At 40.0% G+C, this 21,599-nt stretch overlaps 1 protein-coding gene across 7 annotated transcripts in view; it reads right to left on the minus strand.

The window, feature by feature from the left end:
• The window catches only part of RGS8 (regulator of G protein signaling 8), a 130,212-nt gene that overhangs the window by 63,593 nt on the left and 45,020 nt on the right, over nucleotides 1-21,599 (minus strand). For 3 of the 7 annotated variants that reach the window (XM_027074396.2, XM_053209807.1, XM_027074393.2), the window contains exon 2: nucleotides 2,488-2,568. The exons of the other annotated variants lie outside the window; for them this stretch is intronic. In XM_027074396.2, the coding sequence (XP_026930197.1) occupies nucleotides 2,488-2,490 (3 nt within the window). In that variant the 5' untranslated portion in view covers nucleotides 2,491-2,568. The remainder of the gene's footprint in view (nucleotides 1-2,487; nucleotides 2,569-21,599) is intronic. 7 annotated transcript variants of the gene reach the window in all.

Consider the following 21,599-nt stretch of genomic DNA (forward strand, 5'->3'; position numbering starts at 1 on the left):
AGAGTGGCGTGAATAATTCCAGGTATCCCATACACCACAAATAGCATCTTGCAAAGAAGAATGCACCTCTTTAAAGGAGCAAAGAAAACTTTAGCACACTTCCCCTCCCCAGCTAACTCCTTCTCAGGCCCTACAGACCAAGACTGGGCCATATGTCCATGCTTAACCCAATTATTGGAAAGGGCGATAATATGATCACAGCTGCTTCAGATCAGTGGTTTTTAAACTTTAACAGAGTCACCTAGAGGGTTTGTGAAAACACAGATTGCTGAGCTCTCCTCCCAGGGTTTTGGATTCCATAGATCTTTCTCAGTTGGGGCCTGAGAATATGTATTTTTAACAAGGCCCCCAGTGATATCTATACTGCCCATCCTAGAACCACATTTTGAGAACTTCTGGCTTAGACCAATCATGATTTACCTACCAGGGATGGGGAGAGGGTCAAGCCTGTCAGGTATTATAGCTGCTTGAGAACTGTAGAGAATTGTGATTTTCTTTGCAAAGAAGAGGGTGGGTGGCTGTAGACTGGTCATATTGGAGTCCACCACAGTGAAATAGAATGATAATGGCTAGAATGTACTGAGAATTCACATGCATCAAAAACTGCCCTAAAAACAACATACATTATTTAATTCCCCCAAATAATCCTTTGAGGTAGGATTCAGATCAGAAAACTGAGAGTCAGAAAGGCTGCATAAATTGTCCACAGTCATGCTGCTACTAAGTTCTACGGCCTGGATTTAAATGGAGATCTGTGTGACCCCCACCATGGCCCATGCTCTTAGATACGATGCAATTTAGGGACCCGAGTTTGAATTCTGGACCTGCCGCTCTTCCATGCCTCAGATCATAGAGGTTCTGGGGTCAAATATAAATGCCAGATTTAACTGTAGAAATGCTCATAGTTTGGTGGCAAATGAATGGTGTTTGGGGTCAGGCAGAAAATTAGGCCCAGTACTTGTGTGAGTTGACAGTCTTCATCTCTCCAACCTCAACTTCTTTCGACACACAATAAGCGTGCTTAACGCTTGTCTCCTAGGAAAACTGGAGCAGATATGTGGTAAAACACCTTAGCTGTCCCTGGCACATAGTAGGCAATCACTCTGAGTAGCTCTCATTACTATTACTAACCTCTGACCTAGAACATTCATCTGTACAGAGTAGTTAGGAAGACCATGTAAGCTCTGAGAAAATGCCTTGCGCATTTGTGTATTTTAATAACCTGCTGCATTATAGTTGCACACCGTTAAATGAGGGCCACACTACGTCCTGGTACAAGAAGGTGAAAATTATGCTGAGGTTGGGGCGGGCAGAGGGAGGGGAGAGGGGCAGAAGAGGCTACTGGAAACCCCAATAACTTCTGTATGGAAAATGTCAGGCCCATTTTTCCTCCTGAAATGAACAGCGTCTCCTTCTCTTTACATGCCAATGATTCTGAACTGAAATTGTTGAAACAGGATGACACCTCTAACCTCAGCACATGGATATAATCACCTCCCCAGCTCATTTCATCAACAACACCCAGAAGTAACCCAGAAGTAACCTGCAACACCCAGAACACCTGCAAGTAAAAGGTTTAAAAGTCTGTTGTTTCAGAGGTTCTGAAAGGCCTGCCCTGATGGACCACCCTAACTCAAAGAATGTCTCCCTACACCCGCACCCACTGTCACTCTTGATTCCCTTTCTGGTTGTATGTCTTCAGAGAATTTATCACTATCTGAAACCACCATGTTGGTTTACTTGTTAATTGTCTGCCTCTCCCGTGGGAAGGTGAACTCCAAGAAGGGAAAAAAATTGTCTGTCTTGTCACTGGTATGTCCTCAACCCTAGAACAGTCCCTGGTGTATAATACTTACTAATTAAATATGTGTTGAACGAATCATGATGGTGGCCATGATGTCAAAGACAGCATCTAGGCTGACTAGAAAAGAGAAAATTGGTGGAACCAGATCGTAGCTGAGAGGATTAGTTCATGAGTACATGTTAAGCAGCACAGAATCTGGAACCCCAGAACAGTATGAGAAATTTGAGAGGGCTAAAGAAGAAAAACACTGCTTTATAGATGTTGTCATGACCCTATTTTACAGAAAGTCTTCTTTTTATAGTTTTAATCGCCATAGAATGGTATATTTTTTTTAAAGTAACCCAAATAAAACTGGGCCATCTTCTCCTCTCACCTTGAATCCAATCTCAACACTCTGATAAATCAAAAAACACTTGCGTATTCACAAATCTAATCGTAAGATCAACAAATGGAAATGGGATGTTTTTATGGGAATCTGTAAGGGATTCAGTGGCGGGTGTGACGCTTTTTATCCCCAATCAAAACTTCCTTAAAATTGCTTATACAAATGGTTTGTCCCCACCACCAACTCCCTCCAGTAGTTGCTGAGATTTTCCCACACTCCTCCAGGTTATTTCTTGTTTCCACAGCTCCTTAGTCCCTATCAATCCCAGATGTCTCATTATATCCAGCCACGTCCTCACCATGTCTGTTGCCTTCTGCACTCATCACCATAAGGGCCAGGAGCTGAGTAGCACCAAGTAGACTTCGAATCATTTTTCCCTCTATCACAGAAAGCAAAACCAGAAGATAGAATTTTAAGTGAGAAGAGAGTAAAAAGTTAAACTCTTTCTAATAATGTACTTATAAATAATAAATGCATTTTCACAAGTGATATCACAAAAAGAAGAAGAAAACTAATGTAAATTCAGGAGATGGAGCAAGATACCTTGAAACCAGAAATATAAAATTTCTGAAATTTTCTACATCAAAAGGAAAAAATTTTTTTTATTTACATAGATCGGTAAAGGAAGAAACAAATAACATGTTACAGAATAATCAAAATAAGTGCACTACATTTACACAATTTATGGTCCTTTTGTTAGCTAAGGGTATAAAATATGCCACATACTCTAACTGGATTGCTCACAAAATTGTTCTTTTCCTCCATGCTCCCAGTCTAATTTGACCACACCCTATTTTTTCCAGTCTGATTTATGTCACTTACCCTAGGTTCCAATCAGAGTATGCTAAATTGGTCTTAGTTTCTACGCTATTCATGTAATTTCTGCTTCTTCAGATGCTCCTCTTTTAAATCATCTGATGGTTTTATCATTGCTGAAAATTTATCTAAAATATATTACACATCATTTTGAATTTTTCCAAAAGATAAAATGAACCTGAAGAGAAAAAAGGCTTCTCTTCATTTTTCTTGTTTTTTCTTTCCTTTACTTCCTTTTGGGCCTTTGTGTTTCTATTTCAGAGTCCCAAAAGTTGCAAATAGGTTTTTGTGTAAATGACTGAACCTAAGCCCAGATTATCACAGGAAAATAACTAGTCATAAAATAGCAGTGGCCCACATGGTGTAATCTGAGACTACTGAAAGTTCTTTCACAAAAATCTTCACTGACCTGCTTTATGACCTTAAATCTCTATTACGTAAAAGTATATCCTTTTAGGTAGAAGCTTTGCATTTTCTGTTAAAATGAAACTACCCGTGGGAGGGATAATAGCTCACTTCTCTGCTTGAAAATCATCCACTGATTTCCCCATTGGCTACCAAATAAATTTCAAGTTCTTCAGCTGGTCATCCAAAGCTCTCAGAGATGAGCTACCCGCCTTCTGAACATCACCCCCACACCCCCCAACTCAATACCCAACAGGACCCCGGCACTCACATGCTCTGAGCATGCCCAGTGTATTCCTTTCTCTAGACCTTAGCTTATAATGTGCCCCAAGCGTGCTGCCTGATTAGCCCAAATGTATGCTTATCAATAGCCTACCTTTAGCATTCAGTCTATATTCTACCTTGATTATAACTAATGTTTTTTTAATCTTCCTGATTTAGTAAGGCCTTCTCTGGTTTAAAGAAATCCAATTTATTCATTCATTTAACAAATATTTAGGGCTTGTCATGTCCCAAATTCTAGGAGTTGAGGATACAACAGAGAAAAAATAAGGAAAAGACAAACAGTTCCAGCTCAGTTAAGCAAAAACAGGGGAGTCTGGAAGTCTTGGCTCATGTCACTGAAAAAACTAAATTTGGTTTCAGTCACAACTGGGTCTATGGATGTCATCAGAAAAAAATCTCTCTCTATCCCTCTGTCTCTGTCTCTTTATTTCCCCACCCCACCCCACCCCCAAACACTTAATTCTGCTTTTCTTGGATAGGCTTCATTCTCTGGCAGGATTTCTTCACAGAGATATAGAAATGGCCATGGCAGCCTTATGCTTGTATCATCCTTGAGGCAATAATGCCAAAGAAAAGAGACTGCTTTGTTCCCAGGGAAAGGGTATTTTGGGGATCTGCTAAGACGAAGTTGAGCCAGGGACACATTTAGTTTGAGCTTATCTATGTGTCTATCAGTCACTTTCCCGTATATTTCAAGTCATTTCTAGCCACCCTGGTGTAGGAATGGTTTCTAGGAGGACTCTTATCACACACTGTGCTAACTCATTCAGCTTTACAACACAAAGATGCAAGGCTAGAGTTCATATCATGACGTGAAACTGAGCAACACTGGAAGTATGTGGGAGTAGAGAAGCCATGTTTGAAGCTTACACTAAGTCATAGTTAGTCTATGGAAAACTCTTATATTCACATACATATAAAATTGTAAGCAGAGAATTTGGTTTCGTTGATGTCTAGTCAAAATGTGCACTCCCTAACACACTGCATGTAATTACAAAATACCTTCCCCACCCTTTGATAGAGATGGGCAAAATCAAACATATCAGAATTGCTGTGGGTAGGGCACAAGCTTATGCCAGTACCACAGGTTTTGTGTATGAAGGTGCATGCTTTAAGCATCCCAATGTGCCATGTCTTAACACGTCTGTACCCCTCTTGCCCTGATCGAGAAAGTAAATCCAGGTAAAATGTTGCAAAATTGCCAAAAACACAGAAAAACGGCCCAAAGAAGTAAGTGTCTTTTCTACATACTTATTCATTGAAAAAGCAAATATAGCGTAAGGGTAATTTGGTTACATAATTGTATCTGTTATCCCTTGCTGCTTCACAGACTAACCTGCATTGGGTTGCTAGGGCTGCCATAACAAATTACCACAAACCAGGTGGGTTAAAACAACGAAAATGTATTCTCTCATAGCCCTGAAGGTCCTTAGGCCTCAGTTCCTTACCAAGTGGGCTTGGTTCCATAGCCACCTCAGTTTCTTCATGACATGGAAGCTGGCTTCCTCCAGAGTAATGACTGCCCTAGACAGGGAGAATATGAGCAAGGGAGGAAGAGAGAACCCAAAACAGAAACTGCAATCTTTTATAATCTAACGTCAAAAGTGACACATCATTACTTGTGCTACATGCTTTTGGTCCCACAGACCAACTCTGGAACAAGGTGGGAGAATACTACACAAAAGTGTGAAAACCAAGGGGCTGGGGTCCTCGAGGGCATCTTGGAGGCTGTCTCCCATAATAACAGTGCAGCTCAGTATATCAGGACGGCAATTTTTAAATGTATCTAAATTGTTCCACTGTATGCCTTCATTTCAGATTAATTTTGCATTTTATTCAGAATTATTGATGATTCTCAATTGTAAAAGTATTATAGAAGTGTGCCATAAGGTTAATTACTAAAACAGACGCCCAAATATAGCAGATGTTCACTATACCCCCCAGCAGGACTGCTGCTAACTTCTGTAGACTCAGACTGGATGTGTCCTAACACTTCTTTGTACACTTCCTAGACCAAAAAGAGCATTTGAACCTTTACAGTTTCAAAACTAGAGACCAACCTGTCAGCCAGCATAGCCATGAGAAGGAACACACACATGGGGGACATGGTGATAGGAATTAGGGTGGGTGATAGGACAGGGATCCAAGAGCCACCTCCTACGAGGAGGAGGAGTGAGTGCTGGGGTAGCTGTGGGATCCCCAGAGTGCTGGGAATGGGGAGAAGGACCCCAAAGTGAAACTTGGTAATATGTGCCACCATTGTATAGGACTCACTTTGTAAGGCTGGTGTTCTTGGTATTCTAGAGGTAGTGTGTTTTCTACTCAATTCTGTCTTCAAATCCAGTAGGTTCAGCTACACAGTGGTGCCGGAGGTTAAGGTAATGTGACTTAATTACCCAGACATTCCCCACTCACAGGCAAAAAAAGAAATATCAGAGGAGATTTAAAAATAAAATATAACCCCATCAAGGTAGCAAAACATGAATGTTAACAACTCATGAGTAACATGTGTGTGCATTTTAAAGGTTGCACGTAAAGAAGATAGTTAATAAATTATGAACACCTAGACACAAGTAAACCAGCTGTCTCAGCTTCCACCACTGTATTAGCACTGCTTCCATTTCCTCTGGATCTTTAACATCTGGGCCCAAAACTCCTATCACTGGCTTCTCAGTAGCTTGCAGCTTGATGTTCTTAGTTAATTACAGTAAACTGGCAATGATTGCCCTTAGGAAAGAATTTCATTTGTGCCTATGTAGCGCTTATCCCAGAAAAGTCCTTAGGTTTCCAAACCTTCTCTGTTTTCAAGAAAACAGCTTTGAGTTTTACTAAGCTTTCTCTGCAGAATGCTTACAAGTATCCTCTGAGCAACCCCAGGTAACCCTCTTTTCATCTAGGGGAAGAGCTAGTTCTACGAAGCCTCCCAAACCCAATGCTGTGCTAACGTATCACTCCACTGAAATCTCCATTCCACCATACCCCTCCCCAGCAGCACTGGAAAGTAGTGCACCCAATGTTAAAGAAACTTTCATGTTGCCGCCACTTCTGTGGTTACTCTTCCAAAGCGAGAAGGAAGCTGGTGGTGGAACCCAGCCACAGCAGCCTGTGAGTTGTACCAGGTCCCTGGCCTCCAGGAGCCCGACAGCCAGGCTTGAGGTTTTTGATGGAGGCTTTTGTTATCTTAGACCCTCCTAGCTGAAGCTGGCTTCTTGGCTTCCTGGGGCCATGTACCCCCACCCCTGCATCCCCAACTTCCAGAGACTGGGGGAGTAAAAGGTGAACAACCCATCAGCTCCTCCCTCTCTCTCATTCCAGCACTCCCCACTCCATGCCAACAACTGATGATAAGAGCTAAGCATTTTTTTGGATGCTTACTTCATGTCAGGAACTCTATTTAAGCATTTTTCAGGTATCTCTTATGTAAGAGATGACACCTTGGTAAAGAGCACAGACTTGAGTCAGGATTGCCTGAGTTCAAGTCCTGCTCTCCCACTTCCTATCTGTGTGACCTTGGAAAAATTGCTTAATGTGAGTCTTAGCTTCTTCATCTGTAGGATGAGCTAATAAGACCCATAACTTAAGGGCCCACTAAGAGCATTATGTGAGTTAATATACAGAGAGAGTATGTAGAACAGTACAATTGAAGTATTGGCTACCAATATGTCTGGATTGAAGACATTTATGATAAATTGAGATTTTCATGATTTGGAGTTTTTCTCTTCATGACATTTCAAGGAAGTAAAATTGACATTCTGCTTTTTACTTATTCTCCTAAAATGTGAAGAATTTCGAAACAGAACCTTTCCTTGAGAGACTCATGACCCAAATGGAATTAAATAACTAAAAACTAAATATAGTTTTATAGGCTATTTTGTTTGGTGTGATGAATTTTAGAACATCAAATAATTCTACAAAGATTAGAATTCTGATATTGTCTATTCCACATTTCTCTACTTTGTGTTATAATTAATCTTATAAATATTTGCAGACTCAGAAAGCATATGGGTCTATCTAAAGTAACCTAGCTAATGTATTCTTTTATTATGCATATTAACTGACATTCTTTCCCTATTTATCTGAAATTTCTTATTAATTATTTTTATATTTATATATTATATACATTATATGTTATATACTTATATAATATATCTCACAATCATATTAACTATTGCAAAATTTTACTCTTGCAAAAATAACGTTTATACTTCATCTAAGAGACTTAACTAAATAAAGAATATAAAGACTTTTCACTCCAAATTACATTTAGAAGAAAACTTATCCAATATTTGAATGTTCCAGTATCCCAATACCCCAATATTGACAACAAATCCAAAAAACATGAAGTGTTCATTTTACAGGTATTGTTACACTTATATTTGATGATGGTAAATAAGCAATTACACAATCACTTCTCACACTCAACTTCAGAGATGTGAGAAATGATATTGTACTTAGTAGATATTCATCTATTAGGGCTTCAAAGACTAAGCCCAAACTAATGATGAATAGCATGTTCTGGCTAAATACGAAAGCCAAAGCCAAGCTTCAGTGTGTCTAATATATTAGAATAGTCTGCAGCCATGACGAGTGATAGTTTAAAAAATAAAGATATGGGGAAATGCTCAAGATAGCACTGAGTACATAAGAAAATGAGACACAGAATTATATAAATAATATGTTCCAAATCATTTCCATATGGAATCTTCAAATCCTGAAGACTAGAGACCCGCTCTAGATAGCACAGGTAAAAGAAGTTTGACATAAGGATAGACATTGTATGTTATGGATAATGTCAATGAAATCCAAGAGCCAAGACTTAATGGAACTAATAAAGAGGGAAAAAAATAGAGGAAGGATAATTGTGCTAAATTCTTCGTCTAACATACTGGGTTATCAATGTCTAAAGCTGATTGAACAAGAAATGGAGATTTGAGGAAAATTTTTTTAAAGACTGAAAACAGGAAACCAACAGAACAAACAATTGCATTAAAAATTAGAAGGGGAATGGGGCGCCTGGGTAGCTCAATTGGTTAAGTGTTCAACTTGGGCTCAGGTCATGATCTCGTGGTTCATGGGTTCAAGCCCCATGTCAGGCTCTGTGCTGACAGCTCAGAGCCTAAAGCCTGCTTTGGATTCTGTGTCTCCCTCTCTCTCTGCCCCTCCCCAACTCACGCTCTGCCTCTGTCTCTGTCTCTCTCTCTCTCAAAAATAAACACTTACAGCAGCACTACCAACAATAGCCAAAGTATGGAAAGAGCCCAAATGTCCATCGCTGGATGAATGGATAAAGAAGATGTGGTATATATATACAATGGAGTATTACTTGGCAATCAAAAAGAATGAAATCTTGCCATTTGCAACTATGTGGATGGAACTAGAGGGTATTATGCTAAGCAAAATTAGTCAGAGAAAGACAAATACCATATGACTTCCCTCATATGAGGACTTTAAGATACAAAACAGATGAACATAAGGGAAGCAAAAATAATATAAAAACAGGGAGGGGGACAAAACATAGGAGACTCTTAAATATGGAGAACAAACAGAGGGTTATTGGAGGGGTTGTGGGAGGGGGGATGGGCTAAATGGGTAAGGGGCGTTAAGGAATCTACTCCTGAAACCACTGTGGCATTATATGCTAACTAACTTGAATGTAAATTTTAAAAAGTTAATTAAAGGGGTTCCTGGGTGGCTCAGTCGGCTGGGCATCCGACTTTGGCTTAGGTCATGATCTCGCTGTCCGTGGGTTCTAGCCCTGCGTTGGGCTCTGTGCTGACAGCTCGGGGCCTGGAGCCTGTTTCAAATTCTGTGTCTCCCTCTCTCTCTGCTCCTCCCCCACTCATGCTCTCTCTCTCTCTCCCTCTGTCAAAAATAAAAAAAATAAACATTAAAAAATTTTTTAATTGATTAAATTTTTAAAAAAAGAAATAAGAGAAAAAAGCAAATAAATAAATAAACATTAAAAAATAGAAGGGAGAATAGTGTAATACTCATGTCTGATGGGGCAATCAATAGATCGATCTTAAAATAATCGAACAAAAATTACGCAGGACAGGGGTGTCTGGGTGGCTGAGTAGGTTGAGTATCTGACACTTGATCTCGGCTCAGATCATGAACTTATGGTTCCTGAGTTTGAGCCCCACGTTGGGCTCCATGCTGGAGGTGCAGAGCCCACTTGGGATTCTCTCTCTTCTCTCTCAAAAATAAATAAACATTTTTAAAACATTACACAGGACAAGTATACTACTTAGAAATGAAGGTAACTACCAAAAACACTAAAAACAAAACCACTTAAAGGTGGTTGCCTCTGGTGAGTGGGTATGTGGTAAAGCAGATACTATTGCTTCTTTTAAATGCTCTCTACATGATCTTTTTCAATTCAAGGTTCATGTATTACCTGAATAAACATTTTTTAATGAAATGGCAGACTGTTTAGAGACATTATCTCCCTAGAATGTGTACACCTGCATGGATGATGAAGATGTTGGCTTGTATGCAACTTCTTCCGGAATACCTGGAGGTGAAAGAGAGTGGCCTGGGCTGGTGAAGTCCTGACAGAGGTTTCTTCCATATCCATCCACTATGCTCCCTTCTACCGGCTCTGTCAGTTCTGATCATTGGCAAAAGTGGGAAACTTCCATTTTTATTCAAAAATCACATCCTTTCCTTACGCCAAAGACAGCACAGTGAAAGTGTTTCTAATTTACATTTTGAAGCTCCCTCACATAATAATTCATTATCCTATGAAAATGTGCATTATTCTATAAATGTGAACGGCTTCAAAAGGCAAAGCATTAGTAAAAAAAAAAAAAATGTAATGTCCTTCCTTGCCACCTAAGTCAAATCCTGATAAAGCTACATTAGCCTACTGATTAGTAATTTTTGCACATTAAAAATTTTATATAGATTTGATAAGATTTTCAACTTTTGTTTAATGAATATTTAATTCAGAAAGCCACGAAATAACAGGTAATTATAGCTCTACAAGAACACATATTGACATGTAGTTTAAGAGACTGTGAAAGGTTCCTTGTGCTTGCAGTGAGTTTATAATTTAAACACAAAGAAAAATTTTAAGGTTGCCAATCAAATATTCATCAGCAGAAAGAATGCACGGAGGATCTCACTTCCTCAGGGCACGTATGCAAAGGAGATACTAAAAATAACATAGGTACAGGTTTGGCAGACCTTGTTTAGGCAAAATTCCAAACACATCCAAAAAGAGCTGATGAAGAAAAAAGTTTCCCTAGCTTGGAAGCAGAGGCAATGGCATATAAGGGTCAGGTTTGGAAAAGATGGTGGAGGGAATAAGCAAAGGGCCTTAGAGGCAGAAACAAATGGGCAAGCCCAAGAATTTTATTTGAATTTTATTTCCCCACCGTTTCTTTTAATCTTTTTCTTAAACCTTTTTTTTTAATGTTTATTTACTTTTTGAAGGGGAGAGAGAGAGAGAGAGAGAGAGAGAGAGAATGAGAGCATGAGCAGGGGAGGGGCAGAGAGAGAGGGAGACACAGAATCCAAAGTAGGTTCCAGGCTCTGAGCTGTCAGCAAAGAGACCGATGTGGAGCTCGAACTCACAAGCTGTGAGATAATGACCTGAGCTGAAGTCGGACACTTAACCAACTGAGCCACCCAAGTGCCCCACTTTCAATCTTTTTCTTAACATGAGCTATCCTCTAATATCTTTAGTCCTGACTCACAATGAGGCTCAGGTCCCTCTTGCTGTCCTTAAGAAACTCAGTGATTCTAATGCATAGGGACTTAATGGGTTCTCTCTCCTGGGGCTTGTTGGGGGGGGGGGAGGGGGGACTTACATTTTAAGGGCCCACACAAGTTTAAAACACATATGCCTTATCATTCTAACAGATGATCACCTTTTCTTGCAAAGATTTGCCAGGTTTAAAAAAAAGAAAATTTTAGGGGCACCTGAGTGGCTCAGTCAGTTAAGCGTCCGATTCTTGATTTCAACTCAGGTCATTATATCACAGTTCATGAGATCAAGCCTCGCATCAAGCTCTGTGCTCACAGCATGGAGCCTGCTTGGAATTCTCTCTCTCCCTCTCTCTGCTCCTCCCCCACTTGCTCACACACACTCTCTGTCTCCAAATAAATAAGCATTTAAAAATTTTTAAAAAGAAAATTTTAGAGTCCTTCTAGCAACTCACCTCCTACCTTGTAGAGAAAGTCCCTTAGGCCAGTAGACCTCAAATTCTAACACACTTAAGAATTTTCTGGAATACTCCAACTGGCTAGTCTCATTCCCTGATATTCTGAGATTCTGAGTCAGCCCCAGAAAGCTATATTTTTAACCAGCATTACAAACCATCCCCTGGCCCACATTTAAAATGTGTGCATTGCACTAGAAGACTGCAGGGTTACAGAAATCTTCACTTCCCTCTGTTGCAGGGAAATCCACCAGGGCAGGTTTTCTGAGAATTTTCTCCGACCTGCATTCTATATTCTTGTCCTCACCCATGACTTGCTTCTGAAAATTATCAAGAATCCTTAATTGTCTTTTCCTTCCCAAGCACGGACATGGGCACTAATCTGCCTGCTACCTGGTAGCTCCTACAACACTCACTCAGAAGCATCTGCAGCCCCTGAAGATTTAGGCAGAAACTAGCTCAGTAATCCTGCACCTTCAGCCCTCACAAACCTAGCCGTGCAAAGAGACCTGCTCCACTCTGGTATTTTTTTTTTTAATTTTTTTTTCAACGTTTATTTATTTTTGGGACAGAGAGAGACAGAGCATGAATGGGGGAGGGGCAGAGAGAGAGGGAGACACAGAATCGGAAACAGGCTCCAGGCTCTGAGCCATCCGCCCAGAGCCCGACGCGGGGCTCGAACTCACGGACCGCGAGATTGTGACCTGGCTGAAGTCGGACGCTTAACCGACTGCGCCACCCAGGCGCCCCCACTCTGGTATTTTTAATTTCTCCAATTAACTGCCTGTTGGTTGACTGACTGGCAGTTGGATTCCTTCCTGTTTCTTGTTTACCTGATACTATAAAACAATTCCTCTTTGCCTATTCCCCAAGCTTTGTGTCACCCATGTGAATCCATCCTGCCCCCAAGGAAATAGGATAAACCCTCCAACTATAGTTAAAACATTTCCTTAGAGCTACAAAAGTTGGAAAAGTCTTTTTCTAAATCAAGATTCTTGCAATCACTGCTGAAAAAAATGTCTCAATCTGCTTTTTTTTTTTTCAAAAGCCAATCCCAATTAAAGCAACATTACTCAGCCTCAACATTACAGTGAGTACAAACACAACAACTGAAACCATGCTGCAGTCCTCAGCAAGGAAAGGGTCACTCTGGTGGTCTAACATAATCTCGAAGTTGAGGGATTATGGTTTAAATGAAAATAAAGTTCACAAACCCTCACAGAGTACTTGGGAATGTCCTTAGACCTCCAGGGTTCTACAGATCACAGTTTGAAAAACACTAGTATAATAGAAAGAATTCTTGTCCCTGCCACTTGTTACCTATGTGACCTTGTTTGTGGTACCTAATCTCTCTGAGTCTCACTTATAACTAAAGAATGCTCAGGAAAAGGCTACAGTATGGAGGATGGATTGCACTGGGAGAGACTGAAGTCTCCAAGACCAGATGGAAAGTTATTGCAATGGCCCAGGTATGGCAGGTAAAGAATGGGACTAGGGTACTCGCAGGGGGAATGAAAGGGGTATTTACAACTTTAGAAAGGCTAATCTCGAAAGAACCAATATCAGTGACCAACTGGGTATTTTCCCCAACTACGCTCCCAAGATGTTGTTTGGTGTTCTGTGAAAACTATGATTCTATCTTCCAAGAAAATATGGGAAACTTTGCTATAAGGTAAGCAGAACAATCCTCACATATCTTATTCCAGAATAATATTTGCTAGATCCACAACTACTAACCCAATGAAATTAGAAATGAAAGTCTGTTTTAGTTCCCTCTCTAAGGGAACTCTCCCTTTCTCTCCTTCTCTCTCTCTCTCCTCCTTCTTCTCCCCTACACACACACACACACACACGCACACACTCTTACTCAGCACTATAGCAGTACTCAGACTGTCTTTAGTGTACTGAATCTTCTCGGCTGCTACAATCCCAATGAATGCCTCAATCAGAACCTGTCCAAAAACAGGTATTAAATGATTATATCTTGAATGAATAAATGAACAATGAGCATATAAGGAAACAACTAGACAGATGAATTTTAAGAGCCTGGGAAGTATGTATAACATTCACTCCAAATCCTCTTCCCTGATGGCTAATGTTAAAATTTCAACATTAGAATTTAAATCCTAGGGTGCCTGGGTGGCTCAGTCCATTAAGCATCAGACTATGGCTCAGGTCATGATCTTACGGTTTGTGAGCTTGAGTCCTGCATCGGGCTCTGTGCTGACAGCTCAGTACCTGGAGCCTACTTCGGATTCTGTGTCTCCTTCTCCCTTTGTTCCTCCCCTGCTCGTGCTCTGTTTCTCTGTGTCTCTCAAAAATTAATAAACGTTAAAAAAAATAAAAAGTTTAAATCCTTTGGCCAAAATCTCTCAGGAGAACATATGGCTTCAGCAAAAGATTTTTCAGACTTATGAAGATGGCAGAGAACTTAAGAGTGGATGATGGTCATTGTAAAGCACTTGGGCTAGAAATAGTTTTGTTATTAGGAACTGAATGTTATATGTTGGTAATGATTGACTAATAGGAACGTGCTATTATGGAATAAGGAATGGCTGATTGAGTAGAAGCTCCTGGAAGATTCTTTCAAGGCAAAAGTAAGATAGCGGCCACAGTAAAAAGAATCAAGAGTCCTTCACCCTGGCAACTCCAAAGATGATTTCTTGTGGCACATGCCTCAGGTAGAGTCCTGGCTACAAAGACATGTTATTGTGGCTTCACAGAAATCACAAAGTGAAGCCATCACAGCTTAATACAACCAAGTTGAAAAGTCACTTTAGGAAATTAAAATATCCAATGTATGAAACATATAGGAAACCTGAACACAGAAGTAAATGTTATCTCATGGTTCCATAGCCTGCTCTGACAAAGGATTTCAATGTCAAAAGTGTGAGTGAGGTGAATCAATTTCACAACAGAGGATGTAAAGATATCCGAATGCTATATTTATAGGTAGTGACTCCTCATAGTACCTGATACATGTGTTATACAGGGTTTTCTGTTAATTAAATCTCAACGCAATTTTGTGGCAATTTTATTTGTTCTTTGTTTTAGATACTCCCAAGTGTGTTGGGTAAGAAGTGATATGCCATGCTCAAGGGGTGCCTGGCTGGCTCAATTCGTAGAACATGTGACTCCTGATCTTGGGGCTGTGAGTTTAAGCCCCATGTTGGGTATACATATTGTTTTAAAAAAATGAAGTCTTGGAAGGAAGGAAGGAAGGAAGGAAGGAAGGAAGGAAGGAAGGAAGGAAGGAAGGAAAAAGAAAAGAACCATGCTCAAAATTCCAGGAAATTAATTACCTACAAGAATTCATGAAAGACTGCAGAAGTATGATGCTGCATTTTTTTAAGTTTATCTACTTTGAGAAAGAGAGCAAGCAGAAGGAGCAGAGAGACAGGGGAGAGAGCGAATCCCAAGCAGGCTCTGCAGGTCAGCACAGAGCCCGATGTGGGGCTGGAACCCACAAACCATGAGATCATGACCTGAGCTGAAATCAAGAGTCAGACGCTTAACCGACTGAGCCACCCAGGTGCCCCTATGATGCTGCATTTTTATATCCATTTGCTATATATTTATTGACTTTGATGAGTGTTAGAACTTGCAAGCTGACACAGGGCATCAGGTATCAAAATCCTAAGGAATTTTGGCAGGGTAGGATAAATGGAGCCAGCAGGTAGGAGCTAAGCTAGGACTGGGATTTGGGCCCAGATGCAAGTATGGCCAGGACAGGACTAGGACAGTACACTGGAGTGACTCACCCATTTCTCAAATCTCAAGCCACACTGGAGCACAAGGAGACAGGGACAGCTTGAGGATTGAGGAGGCAAAGCAAATACAGCTAAGGACCAGGGTTCAAGGTAAAAAAAAAAAAAAAAAGTAATGAAGAAAGATTCAGGCATATCCACCTCCAGTACCAAGTGCTCATCTATACTGTCTAATAAAATTAGGAATATATGTAGACACAACATCAACTGACTAAACAGAGGCTCTTGACGTCAGTATTCTGTTTAATGGCATGGCCAAAACAAAAGACACAGCTTGGATGCCAAAATTATTTATTTCGGCTTCCGAAGCAGGTCAGTCACAATATGATCTAACACTCTACATTCATAGATGGGCGATGACTGACTGGAAGCTGAATAACTCAATTATAATGATGATGGTTATGATTCTCAGAGCCAAGTGTTATGAGATCTGCAGCAAAAAGCTTTATGAAGTCCAATCATCCCACTTGAGAAGAGGATAATACTCACCAGATAAAAAGATTAGAAGATTCGCATCAATAAGCCAAAGAAAAAAATAACTGAAGGAATCTTGGGCTTGTTACAAACATATTTTCAATACCTGATACTCCTTTATTCTTCTTTGACTTTGTAGGTGATCCAAATACTTTTCTATGCATTTTTATGTTGTTTCATTATAAGGTATGGTTTTGTAAGAATTAGGCTTGACCAAGATGATCTTTCCGTAATAGAATCTACTAATATTAACTAAGGAGGTAAGGGAATTGACCTAAATACCCAAGTTAGGAACCAAAGAGCCAGAATTTTGTACTGTCAGCACTCAGAGGATGTTGGGAAATCCAGAGCACATGACCATTTAGTGTCAAGTCAACAAAAAGTTGTGATTTACTGCAAGTTGAACTTAGTATTTTCTAAGGCAATTGTGTCCATGGAAATATGTGAACCACTAATATGCTAATATTAGTAGCACTAATATGTAAATTTAAATTTTCAAGTAGCCATATTAAAACAGGTAAAAAGAAACAGGTGAAATTAATTTGTATAGTATATTTTAACTATACCGTTGGCAATAGAGCCAACGGTATTATCATTTCAACATATACTCAATATTTTAAAATTATTAATAGTATACATCCTTTTTTGTTACACTAAGTGTTGAAATTCGATGTATATTTTACACTAACAACACATTTCAATTCAGACTAGCTCCATTTCAAGTGCTCAACAGCCCCATGTGGCTAGTGGCTACTACCCAGGGCAACAGATCCTAAGAGATCCTAAGATCCTAAGATCTCATATGGGTAGTGAAATTCAAATAGACAAAAGCACTTACTGAATATATCATATGATGAATCAAATTCCCCAAAACATCAAATTGTTCTAACATATATGTATTACATTATTTATAGAACATTATAATCATCTGTAACTAAAGAAAAGTCACTGCTATATATTTTTTAAAAGAAAATAACGTGGGTTTTTTTCATCTCCAATAAAATTTATTTATCAGTTAATTTTTGAGGTAAAATGCTTCAATCCAACAGAATTTGAAAACAAATGCTTTGGGATAACAGGGGTCATTTACAATTCTGAAAAAAAAAATCTCAGCAAAATTTGATGAGCTCAGGGTGCAAGAGAAGGAAGAGGGAAAGAGAAGGAAGGAGGGGACAGGAGGGCACTATGCCACTGACAGAGGACCCAGTTGGGGGGAAGTGGGAGGGCACTTTGTCTCCACTGCATTTTTACCAAGAACCAGTCCTGATATTGAATAAATTTATGCCTCTATACAGCTCCACTGCACCAATATGCAACTACTTATTCCTCTGGTTCTCTCTTTTCTACATTCATAAGACACACCTTGTAAGGGTGTGGCTCATCTATTCACTCTGACCAGCTTCATGACTGATACTGACCACCAGCACCTCCCCGACATAAAGGAATCAGCAGTGACCTACAAAGGGCCTTTCTGCCCTCAAAATACCTCCTTCAGTTCCCACTGTGATGCCTGAAATCTACAAAGAGCTTTCCCTTGGGTTAGGAGAGTGTTTCCCAAAGTTCAATCATTTGATTATGTCTGTCATATCATTATTTATTATATTTTCCTTAAATCTATATTTTTTATTTGTATATTAATATATAATATTATATATTTCCTTTAAATTAACTTTTTTTAATAAAAATACATTCATTGAAGAAACTCTATCACTCCCGAAAAAGTAAAACCTATACAATTTGCCATAAATACTCTAAAGATAACTAAACGACTATTAACATTTTAAGTGGTCATACACGTAACAACTGAAATTCTTTCGCCTCTCACCGGTGGTAAAATTATCACTAATTAAGAACTACTGAGTTAAATATTTCCAAATACTTAAAAAGGCGACTGTGAGAACACAAATATCATAGAACAGGTGTGTAGCATTCACAAACAGCTACGAAAACTGCTAGAGGTGGGAAAAGGGTTTAGGTTAGCGTTCTCATCTTTATTGTGCATAAGAATCACCTGGGAAGCTTATTAAAAATATAGGTTTCTGGGTCCCACACCAGATTTCATAGATTTAGCAAAACTGGGTTGGGCCTAAATATCTGCATTTTCATCAAGCTCTTCAGGTGATTAGGATTTAGCTGGTCAGCAAATGATGCTTCAAGAAGCGTAGCACAGAGCACTATGACCCAGTAAGAGATGTGAAGCTATGTCATGGATTATAACACCCTGGGATAGTAGCAGGACACCAGTACAGAAGAGATGCATGGAGAGAGAGGAGGATCTGAACATCAGCTCCATCAATTCCACTGTTTTATGGAAGGTATCCTTCCAGAGGAACAGAGCTAAATGCAAACAGTCTACCTGCTTCAGCATAAACCCAGCAACAAAACTGCTTCCATATATCAAAAGTACTTGTATGTATCAGTCCTACCCAGAATCTTTCTATGGATGTCTTGTTTTTTCTCCTCTTTCAGAAAAGATAAAGGTCATGTGTTTATTATGCTTAGAGTACTGGGAATCCATATAAAACTTCCAGTTGATCTTGAAAGTCTATATGAAAGATACGAGATTTTAGGTTGGTGTAAAAAAAAGAGGGGTAGAGATTATGTGATTGGACTCTTCCCAGCAAAGTAGGGTGAATCAAAATGGATTCTACAGGAAATTATGTCATTCCTAACAAGAGCTCTCCAGGTAAACGCCGCCGCAGCAAATGAACCAAGTGAGAAGCAGAAAAACACTCAGCAGAGGCCTGTCTGCAATTTGAGATGCTTTCTGGTTTCCCCCTTATCTCACACCAAATACTGTACAGCTTGCTGTGTGGGAAGCTTCTAAGACGGTCCCCAGTGATCCCTGCCTCCTGGTATTCATGCCCTCCTATAATCCCCTCCCCTGCTGTGTGGGCTGAACCTTAGTAGTTTGCTTCTAATTTGTAAAATATAGCAGTGGTGTTGGGATAGTATACTTGTGTTTCAGTTCTACAGCCATGACTTCCTTCTTGCTCACACTCTGTCTTGCTTGCCATGTCCGATGAAACAAACTACCATGCTGTGGACGCCCTGTGAGGAGGCCCATATGGCAAGGGGCTGAGGACAGTATATTAGTTCTGTGGCTGCTGTAACAGCTTACCACAGACTTGGTGGCTTCAAACAACAGAAATGTGTTCTCTCAGTTCTGGAGGCCAGAAGTCTGGGATATGATCAAGGGCTCAGCGAGGCTGTGCTTCCTCTGGAGACTCTAGAGGATAATCTGTTCCCGCCTCTTCCAACTTCTGGTGGCCACCAGCATCCCTTGATTTGTGCCTCTATCATTCCAGTCACCGGCTCTGTGGTCACACTACCTCTTCCTCTTCTGTGTCTAATCTCCCTCTGTGTCTCTCTAATACTTCCGATGGCAGTTAGGGCCCACCCAGATAGTCCAGGATAATCTCCTCATCTCAGAAGCCTTAATCTCACCATGTAAAGCTTTACCATATGGTAAATCTTATGCTATGTGTATTTTACCACAATTAAAAATTGTTTTTTAATTTTTAAGGTAATGTTCCCAGATTTCAGAGATTAGGACCTCATAACATTGGGGGCCACCACTCAGCCCACTATAGGTTGTCCCTAGCCAACAACCAGGAGGGAACTGAGGCCCATATCAACAGCAAGCAAGGAACTCTGTCCTGGTAACAAACACATGAGCGAGCTCAGAAGCCAGTCCTTCTCCAGTTCAGCCTTGAGATGACTACCCAGCTGAAGCCCTGAGTAGAGCCTGTGAGAGACCCTGAGCCAAAGAACATGGCCATGCATAGATTCCTGACTTAACTGTGAGATAAATACTTTTGTAAGCAACTGTGTTCAGGAGTTATTTGCTACCCGGCAGTAGATAACCAACAGTTGCTTTGTCAAGTCTCATAAAATGGCAATTTATTACATTGTATTCACATCTATTTAAGATGACAAGCCAAAACTATTTTATTAATGGAGGCAAACTGATATTGTGACAAGAGCAAAAGCCATAGATTTAGAAAAAGCCCACTCACTGCATGCTTGAACTTCCCTGGGACTTTGTTTCCACTTGAGGTAGGTGGTGATAACAATATTTTCCTAATGGTGTTGCTGATAATGTTTAATGACATATGTAAAGCATCTATTTCAGGATCTGGCATATAGTAAGTGCTCAACAAGTAGTAGCTTATACTACTTCTATATGCCTTAAGAAAATTTTTTTTTTCAAAATAAAAATAAATATATTTTAGACTTCTCATCCTAGATTCTTTAATGAAATTATAGTTTCTCCAAGGCCAGTTATTTAGTGTTACTTGAAAAAAGAAAAAAAGAATCTAACATCTCCTGTGATGGACTCACCCAATTCCATGGGCCATCGGCCAGCTATACAATGGGCACCCTTTTTATGGCCAATCCTTTTTGAAACATCAAAAGAAGTTAATATAAAGGACACCTGGGTAGCTTAGTTGGTTAAGTGTCCAACTCTCATCTCATGGTTCATGAGACCAAGCCCTGTATCCGGCTCTGCCTCACAGCATGGAGCCTGTTTGGGATTCTCTCTCTCCCTCTCTCTCTGCCTCTCCCCCACTCATTTTCCCTCTCTCTCTCAAAATAAATAAATAAACATTTTTAAAAAAGTAGTTAATATAAAATATGGAATCAAGAAATGAGGGAATAAAGAAATCAAGATGAAATTCTTTTGCTGGAGTCAGTGAACATTTATTGACAGAAAGAGGGAGAGAGATGATGCAAGCACTCAAGAGTAAATAAAAGACCTTGAAACCAAGGATGAGTCTGGGAAACCAGTTCAGGGATGGATGGCCATTCAATTCAGGCAGCTGAGGCAGAATGAAGAGGCTGTAATATCTCTTGGAGAGCCAGGGAGATAGTTTTAGAAGCATTTTGTTGGGCAAGAGGCTGAAGGTTAATGGCAAGGACACTAAAAGATGTGAAAGCTGGAGAATTAAGAGAACATTCTCTGTCTTTCATGGAAGGTTTGATCTGGAGTCTCATCCCTGAACCTGATAAACACTTAACCTCTGGTCTTTCCTCATCCCTGAAATCGGGGATCATCCTGGATGGTCTCCCAGGTCCCTTCTAGCTGACACTCATGGCTTCTGCCCAGGTGAAAATGGATTATTCTGCCACATGTGTGCTGGCCAATACTCAGCTTTCAGGTGAACAATGAAATATGCTGGTCAGAGTCAGCTGCTGTTTTGCTTCTCTATCTGCTCTCTCTCTCGTGTCAGCATGTTATTCCTCTTTAGGAAGAGAACCAGTGCTTAATACACAAGAGAAAAGCACCTGAAAGATGGCTTTCCAAGAGGGTTCTGCATAGTCTGGTAAGACAATTTATCTTCTCCCTGTGCTGACAGAAATAGTCACTGGGGCAGCTGACGTTGAGTACTGAGATGAAGGAACTGATGTGCTTTGGATGGGGGTATTAAGTCACTTGCAGTCATACATACACATACATTTTCTGGAATTTATGAAGAATTAGGTTTCCTTTTAAA

The sequence above is a fragment of the Acinonyx jubatus genome, chromosome E4, assembly GCF_027475565.1.
Source record: "Acinonyx jubatus isolate Ajub_Pintada_27869175 chromosome E4, VMU_Ajub_asm_v1.0, whole genome shotgun sequence".
Taxonomy (NCBI): Eukaryota; Metazoa; Chordata; class Mammalia; order Carnivora; family Felidae; genus Acinonyx; species Acinonyx jubatus.